At 37.1% G+C, this 11,396-nt stretch overlaps 1 protein-coding gene across 3 annotated transcripts; it reads right to left on the bottom strand.

Moving 5' to 3' along the window:
- Positions 1-978: 978 nt before the first annotated feature.
- On the bottom strand, positions 979-10,717 carry LOC118991402 (uncharacterized). 3 transcript variants are annotated; one of them, XR_005067411.1, is made up of 3 exons: positions 9,529-10,717; positions 4,690-4,889; positions 979-2,274 (listed from the first exon to the last, which is right to left on the bottom strand). XR_005067411.1 is itself a non-coding variant. In XM_037052631.1 (2 exons), the coding sequence occupies exons 1-2, from the start codon at positions 10,159-10,161 to the stop codon at positions 8,262-8,264; spliced, it is 696 nt and encodes a 231-aa protein (XP_036908526.1). In that variant the 5' UTR covers positions 10,162-10,706; the 3' UTR covers positions 8,091-8,261. The 3 variants fall into 3 exon arrangements, 1 of the variants encoding a protein (XP_036908526.1); XR_005067412.1 differs by lacking the exon at positions 979-2,274 and adding an exon at positions 4,491-4,573; XM_037052631.1 differs by lacking the exons at positions 979-2,274; positions 4,690-4,889 and adding an exon at positions 8,091-8,324 and having other exon boundaries at positions 9,529-10,706.
- Between the last annotated feature and the right edge of the window lie 679 nt (positions 10,718-11,396).

The following is an 11,396-nucleotide window of genomic DNA, read 5'->3' as shown; positions in this document are numbered from 1 at the left end:
TAGTAGAAGTGGCAGAGAAATATAAGCCCAAAAAAGCATTGAATGAATAAAAGAAGGTATCTTTATGTTGTGAATTAACACAATCCAATAAGATAACCATGAAATTTAATGCACTGAAAGAGAATTTAAATATGTAAAGTAAAAAAGGTTAGAAATAGGAGACTATGATAAAATTGAGGTTTTATATACTTTTATCAGAAAATTTGGATTAGCCAAATACAAAGGGAAACTCTGAATTGCAATTAAAAATGTGATTTACTAGCCCTGGCTGGTGTAGCTCGGTGGATCGAGTGCGGGCCTGGGAACCAAACAACCGTGGTTCAATTCCCAGTCAGGGCACATGCCTGGGTTTCAGGCCAGTTCCCAGCAGGGGACGCATGAGAGGCAACCATACATTGATATTTCTCTCCCTCTCTCCTTCCCTTCCCCTCTAAAGATAAATAAATAAAAATTTTAAATGTGATTTACTATGTATAAATATATTATTACCCTAACAAAAAAAAACATTTATGTCAATTGCCCATGAAATATTTATTTTAAAATTTCACATTAGGATGCAAAATATACCAGAGTGTATAACTGATGCAGGAAATATTCTCCATCCATGAGGCGGTATAACCAGTAATGAGGAAAACAAGCATAGAAAAGCCAAACATTAATGAAAACCTAATCATGTTGAAATATGTAAATATACTCCTAAATAACTGAGTCAGAAAGGAAAACGAACTACAGATAGGGTATCTGAAGAATGACTATTCTCACACTGCAAGTGAAAACTATGCAATGCAGTCAAATGTATTTAGAGGAAAATTTATTATTTAAATGCATTAAATAGAAAATGAGAAAGACTAAAAAATAAACTAAGCATCCACCTAAATGTAGTAGGAGATCAAACAGAAGCCAAGACTGTAGAAAGAAGGAATTAACAAAAGCAGAAAGTGATATTTTCAAAAACATTTTTTAATAGTTAACTAAAAACAAAATATATAAACAGTCCTATTAAGGAAAAGAATAAAAAAAGAGGTATTGTCATACATATGCAAATTCATACACATTAGAATACTTTACATAAAACTTAAAAACAATACATTTCAAAATCCAAATGAAATGGAAGAATTTTACAGACAAAATTGACTCAAGGAAATGAGTCTAATCATCAAACAAACTGAAAAAGGATTTACCATATTGTCACTCCCCCACGCCCCAAAGGAACATGAGAACAAAACGTTTTTATGGCTGAGTGTTACCAAGTGTCTAAGGGAACGGTTTGGGTCTAATTTACTTAGACTGTAAACTAAGGGAAAAAATCAAGTTGATTCACAGGGTAATACCATTCTGATATTAAATCAGGAAAAGGAAATTACACAAAGGAAAATAACAAATGAGAATTTCCCAACAAATGTGCACATTGGTGTTCTGAGGATGAGTGTTGTGTGTAACAGGATATCTTCTAAGGCCTTCGGGGCAGACAGGAAGAGTTTGGGAAGCCAGCTCCTTTCGCCCTGAGCAATCCCGTCCATTTCATTTACCAGGGCCATGACGTGAAAAAGGTACAAGGCGCTGCTCTAGGAACGTGTTAATAGGGTTTTAGTCGTGACGTGAAATATGTGCATAAACAAAACACTGCCCCCAAGTCACTTTTATTCCCAGAATGCAAGAATAGTTCAACATTAGGAAACCTATCAGTATCATTAACTACACTAATGGATTAAAAAGAATAATCATATTATCACCTCAGCAGATGCCCGAGAGGACACTTGATAACATTCTACATCTGTTTCTGACAAAACTGTAAGTCAATCAGGAATCAGGGCTAGAAGGGTGTTTCCATAAGTTGAAACAGGGTATCTGTCAGAAACCATAGGAATCATATTTGAGAGTGAAACAAGGAGGTGCTGTTATTAAAGTCAAAAACAAGAGGAGGCGGCTTATTCTTTATTGTCAGTATAAATCTGCATTGTCCTGGAAGTCATTCGATCTTTACCCGTGTGCCAAAAGGAAAACCAAATCAGAAACAACCATTTGCAATGAAAAGACACACACTTTTTCTTATTTATGACTGACAGGATTATGTAGTTAGGAATTAAAGGTAATTCATGGAGGAGAAAGCACAGAGATAAGAACAGAGTTTAATACGATGCCTAGAGAAAAGATAAATGCAAAATTCTGTATTGCAAAGATGCCACTTCTTGACAGGTTACTCAAAAGGTCCGAGGCACTTCCAGGGAATTTTTTTCTTTATACCAAACTTGACAAGTTGACTCTATAATCCATCTGGAAAAAGAAAATATAGAATAGCCAAGTAAATTCTGAAAAAAAGAAAAAGAAGAAGGGAAAGCAGCCCTGTGAGATTTCGAAACCTATCACAATGCGCCAGTAGTCATTTAAGCAGTGAGGTACTAGTGCAGTGATAGACAAAAATGGAACAAAAAAGAAACATAAGAAACATGCCAATATAGTTCATGATGAAAAGAAAATTCCTTAAAGGAGTTCATCATCACCAAGCCCTTATTGTATGAAATGTGAATGGGACTTATCTAAGAAAAAGAAGATGGTCAAAAACTCTGAAAAAAAAAATGACAACAAACTCAAAACGATCAACAACTGAACCCCAAAACAAAACCAAAAACAAACTGAGCAAACAACTAGAACAGGAACAGAACCACAGAAATGGAGATCACGTGGAGGGTTACCAGTGGGGAGGGGAAGGAGGGAGAGTGGGGGGAAAGGTACACAGATCAAGAAGCATAAATGGTCAGTAGAAAACAGGGCGAGGGTAAGAACAGTATGGGAAATCGAGAAGCCAAAGAGCTTATATGTATGACCCGTGGACATGAGCTAAAGGGGGGGAAAGTTGGTGGGAGGGGAGGTGCAGGGTGGAAGGGAATAAAGGGGGGAAATGGCACAATTGTAATAGCATAATCAATAAAATATATTTTAAGAATAAAAACAAATGAATAAAATCTTTTTTAAGTAAAAAAAAACAAAGAAAAGAAAATTCTAAATTAGTGTACATATAACTCAATACAAAAATCAGTTAGGAAAACTAGTTATGTATTCTGCAAAAAATTAACATAGTTCCCTACTGTCTACCATACACACACATACCAACAGACACTAAACAATTCCATGTGAATTAAATGACTAAGAAATAAAATATGCAAAATATTAGAAGAAATATTGAGCCATATTTTTATAATCTTGGCATGAGACAAAACCAAGGAACTATAAAAGAAAGATTTAAATGTTTGCCTATTTACATAATTAAATCTTTGTGGCAAATAGCATCATAAATAAACTTTTATAAGGACAGACATTTGTAATACATAGCAGACCAAAAGGATATCAGCACTAATATTCAGAGACCTACATATCAACAAGCAAAATAAAAGATAAATGACTCAAAAGAGAAATATGCAAAGGACATGAACAGGAAATCTCCAGAAGAATACAAATAGCTAACAAATACCTTAAAAGGTGCTTAACTTTACTAGTGGGTAGGGAAAAATAAAGGAATGAGATTGAATTTTTCACCCAAAATGCTGACAAAATTAAAAAGAATAATAGTGTCCAGCCCTGGCTGGTGTAGCTCAGTGGATTGAGCACGGGTCTGCGAACCAGACGATCACAGTTCGATTCCCAGTCAGGGCACATGCCTGGGTTGCAGGCCAGTTCCCAGCAGGGGATGCACAAGAAGCAACCATACATTGATGTTTCTCTTCCTCTCTCCTTCCCTTCCCCTCTAAAGATAAATAAATAAATATTTTTAAAAAATAGTGTCCAGCATGCCACGAAGGCCATTTAGCTCAAAGTCTTTGATCTAGCAGGTTTATTTCTAGCTTATAAAAATACTTCTAAACATGCAAAAGATAGATTTAAAAGAATGCTTTACACAGCACTATGTGTAATAGCAAAAAACTGTTAACCTAAAGATCTGTCACATGGAAAGAGCTGAATAAATGATATAGTGCACCCTACTGTGGAATTCTACTAGCTGTTAGCTGTTACAATGACTTTCTACTGAACGGGAAAGGAAGGGGAGACAGGACAGCAAGTTTGGAATAGTACAGTTAAATCCTCACTTAACTGCATAAATAGGTTCTGGGAAACTGCGACGTTAAGGGAAACAATGTATAATGAAACCAGTTTTACCAGAGGCTGATTGATAGCAACAAGAATTTAGTGCCTACGTAATTTCTCGTTTCTATCAATCAGCCTCTGGTAAAACTGGTTTCATTATCAATCAGCCTTCATTATCAAACTTGTTTCTATCAATCAGCCTCTGGTAAAACGGGCACATTTCTGGTCATAAAAACATCACCAAACTTTTAAATAAAGACCCAAACGCTTGTAATATCAAACACTGAAAGAAACAAATGTGAGCCCTGACTGGTGTGGCTCAGTGGCTTGGGCCTCCTCTGGCAAACCGAAAGGTTGTGGGTTCAATTCCGGGTCAGGGCACCTGCCTGGGTTGCGGGCCAGGTCCTGGGTTGGGGGCCATGCAAGTGAAGATCAATGTTCTTGCACACATCAATGTTTCTGTCCCTCTTTTTCTCCCTTCCTTCCCTTCTCTCTAAAAATAAATTTTTGAAAAGCCTTTAAACAAAAGAAAAACAAGAAATGTAAGCTATAAAAATGAGTACATTTAAGAAAGATAAATAAAAACAAGTAACAGAATGATTTTCCAACCTGCTTTTTCTAGTTCAGGGTCACAGGTGACTGGAGCCTCTCCTGGCAGGTCAGGGTAAAAGGTGGGATCCACCCCAGACAGTACGCCTTTCCACCGCAGGGCCTCTCTCACACATCTACACTCACTTAGAGGGGGACACTGCACACGTGCCACTCCACCTCATATGCACATTTTGGGATGTGGGAGGACACCGGAGTCCCTGGAGAAAACCCACGCAGACATGGAGAGAACATGCAAATCACATAGACAGTGGCCCTGCCCAGGAATCCATTTTTTTTTCTCACAAACTTTAACAAAAGACCATTGAACAAAACAATGTTACTAGAGGACCTGTTTTACATATAGGATAATTTCATTTTGTAAAACACATGACATATTTACACGTACAGAAAATAGCTGGGGAGAAACAAAGCAGACATATCATCATGCCTGTCTCTGGGCAGTAGGCCTGGGAGAGGGATGTATTCATGTGTTCCTTTATATACTGCTGCCCAGTCTACTTATACAATAAGCACGTGATACACTTGTTACAGAAAAATAACAACATAATCTCACTCCGTAATATTTGGACTTTAAAAACTCTAAGGAAACATAAAATGCTATATGAAATCTCACTGCACAGAAGCAATTACTACTAACATGTCAACCCTTTTTCAGTCCCTGTAATGCATTTTTGGCATATCTGAGATATTATTCTAGGTAATTTGGGGCATGTTTTTCAATTAGTATAGTATTATATATATTCCACATACAAAATTTCAAAAATAGAGAGCCACAAGAGAATAAAAAGTACACGTATTCTGAACACCCAGAGATAATTGCTTAAGAAAAATATGAAATTCAAGTACACAAAACTGGATTAAGAATAATCCACATGTGCTGTCACAGATCATGCATACTGTCATTTGTCCATGCGTAGCCCTCATTTATTTGTATCCATTAACTTATTTCATTTTCATAAAATCACACAATGATTAACAGTCAATAATATGCTTTTAATGAATTAATGAACAAGCACGCACTCACCCATCAAACCTGAGCACTAAAAATACTGACAAAAACTTCAGTTCACTGCTATGATTCTCTCCCATTCCAGCCTCCTTTCCTCGAACCCAGTGACCATTATCTTGAATTTTTTGTTGATATTCTTTTGCTTTTTAATAAAATATCTTAAGCCCCAATATATGTGCCTAAATAATATAGTGTTTCAGTCGACTTTTTAAAAAAATAATATAAGCAGGATATCCAGTGATATGTACTCTTCTGGGACTTGATATTTTTTAACATTAGAGAACTAACATCCACCCACATTAATACTGTTCAGCTGTAGTGTATTTGTTTCACTGCTGTGTAGTATTCCATTGTGCACACATACCCCCATTTATCGATTTTCCTTTTGGGGTACTTACTACAAACACTCTGGTGTATATTCTAAAATAGTGTATATCCCGAGGACATTTAGTTTCCCTCCCACAAAGTTTTAATATTACATATACATTCATGTGGCCTGTTCCTCTCACTAATGAGACCTTGTGAACATATCTCCATGGTAGTAAATATGCCTCTGTGGTATAAACTGAAACGACTGCATAGTATTCCATCCTATATTTACGATATCATTTGATTTATCCACCCCAATTGCTGAGCATCGCAATTGCTTCGAATTTTTATGCTGTGATAAGCTTTAGGAGGCACATATCCTTTGGATTAGCAACTCGCCTGGGAAGAATTTATTGTAAGCAATATCTGAATGGCTCTGCACACACAGGGCCTCCACCGACGAGGCAGTTTGTATTCTGCACAACTTGCACTACATACATGCTCATCACAGCAGTTTTTATATTACAAAACAATGGAAAGAACTTAACGAAGCAAAGAAGTTATGTATTAAAATTATACTACAGATGCACAGTTACTGATGTAGAAAGATGTTTATAAGTTACTAAGTGGAAAAACTAGGTTAAATGGCAGTATAATATCATTTTGCAAAATAAAACAAACATACCTGTGAAACTATGGAAGGATGTACACTACAATTTAACAGCGTTATCTGTGAATACTGAGTTTATTTGAGATTTTAGTTTTTCACTTTGCTTAAATTTTGAAATGTTTTCAACACTAAAACGATTACATGTGTAAATTAAAGATAAGTAAATAATGATTTTGTGTACAATCAGTCAAAATTTTTCCTGAATATGAGATACTTTCATACTGTAAGAACTATGGAAGAAAAATAACACAGAAGTAAATAAAAAAAATCACACATTATTCTATCTACCTAGACATAATTAGTTCATACTCTACAATGGATTTATTTCGAGTCGCTTGTCTCTGATTATATATTTAAAATAACTGCAATCTCACTTTATATAATCTGTACCCTGATTTTTTGGTTAACATTATACAATATAAACTGACCATAAGTATTTTAATGGAATAATATTCCATCACATGGAAATAGCACATTTACTTAATTATGCCTTCAAAGTTAGACCTTCAGTTTTTCTGTTTTTAACTCTTTGAGATAACTGCGTGAGGCATGTCTTTGGATATGAATTATCCACATTTTAGATAATCCTCTTGAGTAGATTCATTGAAGTGAAAATACCAAGTCAAGAGTACAAAACTTTTTATGTCCCTTGATATATATTGCCCAAACTGTACTTACTGTGTATTCTAAAGCAGCATGAAATAGTTGAGAAAAGAAAGTCAAAATACAGAGTCCGGCAGAAATAACGCCTGCTTGAGAGTGGTTGGTAGGGTAATAATCGGGGTGTAACACAATTTATCGTTTTAATTTGAGCATCTCACCTAAAATGCCATTGATGTGCTTGAGGGTGATACTGTTTTGTTACAGAATCACAGGCTTATGATTTTGTAATAAAAAAAACAGACGTTATTTGTGCCGGACCCTGTGCGTGGACCCCATGCCCATCTTTAGTGCTTCCCACTTAACCCGCTGATTAGGTAAAACCTGGTATAAAAACATCTAGCGTATCTAAATGACAGAGTTGTTGTGATAATCAAATGAGCACATAGATTCTTCAGCCACCATAAGTGTCACTTCCTCAGGAATGCTTTCGTGAACTTTCCAGACTCTATCACAGCATCCTATACTCACTGTTCCTTCATGGCCTTGCAGAATTTATAAATAATTATTCAAATTATTTCAACATTGTCTCTTTCCCCCAGATGATTTTAAGTTCCATTAAAATATGCCTGGCACACATTTGGCGCTCAATAAATATTTGTTGAATTAATGGATGAATGAATGAAGTGACAACACTTTGTAAACTAAATCATTAAACATTTGTAAGATATTAGTAGTAGTAGTAGTAGTAGTAGTATTAGTAGTAGTAGTAGTAGCAGTAGTAGTAGTAGTAGTACTATGCAGATAATTCCATTATATTACCTAATGAAAATTTCATTATATGGCTTTAATGCTTGTCATGCCAACCAGAGGTGTGGGTAGCAATGTTGTTGGAAGCACCTGATAGTAGCTGAGACTCGGAGACCCAAGCAGTTAGTACTCTAGGTCAGCGTGCCTGGAGTTAAGGAGTTGTAGTCACCGTTAGTCACACACAAGGCAGTGGGAGGAATCCAAGAGGTCTGTGAGATTTGAAGCAGGTGGATCCTGGAGGTCAGAAACAAACTAATGGTAAGTGGTGTAGATAGTGAAATGTAAAGGGGGAAATGGTCAGAGATAAGGAATTAAAGTAGATAGGACACTAAAATTCCAAGCACCAGAGCTCAAAGCGTGGAGCTATGAATAGGATTCTAAAGCGAAGGGAACTTGAACTCAGTACTCGTTTACATTCTGTCTACCCAAACTGAAAATGATATGAGGAGGTGTTTGTGCCTAGTTCCATACACAAGAGCAAGGGAATGGTAATAGCTAGTTGAGGAATGAGATCTGTGAATACAAACAAATAGGTTCTCATACTGATAAAGCACAGTAAGACCACTTGTATGTAAGATTTTATAACAGTCTACACATAAAATGAGAGCAATGGAGCTTTGGATCTCATAATCCTCATGTTGATTTTCAACAGCAGATATTATAGCACAGTGGTTAGGTCATAGACTCTGAAAGCAGGCTAGTTGGGTTCAAATCCCAGCTCAACCATTTATTAGTTGTATCCTTTGGACAAGTTACTTCACCTGGGTGTATTGTGTGTACCAGTTTCCTCATCTGTAAAACAGGGACGATAGTACCTACCTCCATGGGTTCTTGTGAAGACTAAATGAGTTGATGCATGTAAGGACCTTAGAACAGTGCCTGGATATAGCAAGTGCTATGTTAAGTGTAATTATTATTATTAGTCACATAAGACCAAACACAAATTGGTGCTATAAAGAAGACAACACATTGTATATTATCCACTGTATGTCAACTTTAGCTAAAAGACAAAAGTCTCTAAATAGTTTTCTCATTAAAATAAGACTTTCACTTGCACCTAAACACAACTGACTATATAAAAACTATAAGCATTAATGAAGTAGCAAAATTTATCACAGCAATCCCATATGTGTTTATTCTATAGATGCTGTCTTATGAATATTATGTTTTAAAGCTGGAAAGAATAAACACACATTTCCTAATAGCAAAAAACACTACTAGGCTGCAGTACAGTCAGTCCATAATATCTGGTCTATAAAAAGGGATGCTATAATAAATTTTTGGAAGCTAATTCTACTAGAAACAGGAATATCTGAGTTGGAAGACTCGTCTGTGCAAAGGTCTGAACATGAAAAGGCTCAGACTTGGGAAGACTAATTTTGGAGTTTGGACCTGGGGAAAGTTGGAAAGACCTGGACTACAGAATATGTTAAAATACCTGGATATTGTAGACACTGGAAGACCTGAATGTTAGAAGATCGGTACACTGGAGATGGAAGACATGGATATCTAGGCCACTGCTGGAAGACTGGGTAGTTGTCGGAAGATGTGGAGATGCTGGAAGACGAGCAGATGCTGGAAGCCCTGGAGATGCTGGAAGACTTGGAGGTGTAGGAAGACATGAATTTTCTGGAAGGCATGGCTTAGTTGGAAGATGTAGATTTTCTGGAAGACGTGCCTTTGTTGGAAGACGTGGATGCTCTGGAAGACGAGGATTTTCTGGAAGACGTGGCTTTGTTGGAAGACATGGGTAAGCTGGAACACATAAATCTGATGGAAGACACAGCTTTTTGGAAGAAAAGACTTGCTGGAAGATAAGGATTTGCTGGAAGACATGGTTTCTCTGGAAGTTGTGGATTTTCTGGAAGTCATGGATTTGATTGAAGACATGGATAGTCTGGAAGACCTGGAAGTGACTAGAAGGCATGGATTTCCTGGAAGACATGGTTTTCTGGAAGACATGGATTTTCAGGAAGACCCGAATTGTCCGGAAGACCTTGACTGTTTGGAAGATGCTGATTTGCTGGGAGACTTGGCAGTTACTGGAAGATGCAGATCTCGAGGAAGACATATATTTGTGGAAGACGGAGATTAAGTGGAAAACGTGAATTTTCTGGAAGACGTAGCTTTATTGGAAGACCTGGATTTAGTGGAAGACATAAATTTTGTCCAGAAGACATGGATTGACTGGAAGGCTGGATTTGGTGGAAGACATGGATTGGTTGGAAGACCTAGATTTTTCCGGAAGATGTGGATTAGCTGGAAGATCTTGAAACCACTGGAAGACATGAATTTTTCTGGAAGACATAGATTTTCCTGGAAGATATGGAAGATGTTGATTTTGCAGAAGACCTGTAATTGCTGGAACACTGGATTTACTGGAAGACGTGGCTTGTCTGGAAGGCACGGCTTGTCTGGAAGGCGTGGATTTTCTGGAAGACTGGGATTAGCTGGAAGACTTCGATGTTGTTGGAAGACTTGGAGTTGCTAGAAGACCTTGACACTGGTGCCACTGGAAACCCTAGACATTGGAGACATTGGAAGCACAGGATGTTGGAGACATTGGAAGCCTTGAATTTGGGAGATATTGGTTATTCTGGACATTGGAGACTTTGGAGGCCCTGAATGTTGGAGTTCATGGATATCGGAAGCCCTGAGCACTAAAGACATTGCAAGTCCTGGACCCTGGGAGCCCTAAACACTGGAAGATATTGACACTAGAAGATCTAGACATTTAGAAATCCTAAAATCAGAAACCCTCAATATTGGGAAATATTAGAACATTTGAATATTGACATATTCGTGTTAAAAGACATAGAATTTGAAATATGTGATCTTCATGATGCTGTAAGTCAAAAATGTTGGATGCTCTGGATATGGGGAGGCCTAGACTTTACGAGATCGGGTTGTTAAAAGACCTAGTCATTCAGACATTGGGGATGTTGCAACACCCGAATGTTGAAAGACCAGATTCTGGGAGATATTAAAAGACTTGGGCACCGGAGGGAGTGGTCATTTTAAAAAACATCGTAAAATCAGAATTTAGGAGACACTAAAATTTGTAGGAACTCAATGATGTAAGTGCTGGAAGATACCGGAAGAGCTAGATTTGGACTCAATGAAGTACATGAGCTCTAGAAGACAGGTATGTAGGCAATAATGGAGAATTAGAAACCTAGCCAAATTCGAGGTTAGACATCTGGACTCTGAACGTCAAGACCTAGAACCTGAAGGTTGATTGTTGGAGATACTAGAAGACCTAGACTTTTAATAAGTGATACTACTAAGATTAGAAAACACTGGCAT

This window comes from Sturnira hondurensis, unplaced genomic scaffold (genome assembly GCF_014824575.4).
Source record: "Sturnira hondurensis isolate 20B ecotype Veracruz unplaced genomic scaffold, ASM1482457v3 Scaffold0007487, whole genome shotgun sequence".
NCBI classification, from domain to species: domain Eukaryota; kingdom Metazoa; phylum Chordata; class Mammalia; order Chiroptera; family Phyllostomidae; genus Sturnira; species Sturnira hondurensis.
The sequence above is the reverse complement of the archived record's forward strand: the minus strand, read 5'-3'. Positions and strand labels throughout refer to the sequence as shown.

Coding starts and splice junctions, on each gene's coding strand:
- LOC118991402 (XM_037052631.1), bottom strand. CDS start 10,161: ATGTCTTCCTCGAGATCTGCATCTTCCAGTAACTGCCAAGTCTCCCAG. Junction 8,325..9,528: donor CCAGTGTCTACAATATCCAG/GTATTTTAACAT, acceptor TCTGACCTCCAG/GATCCACCTGCTTCAAATCT.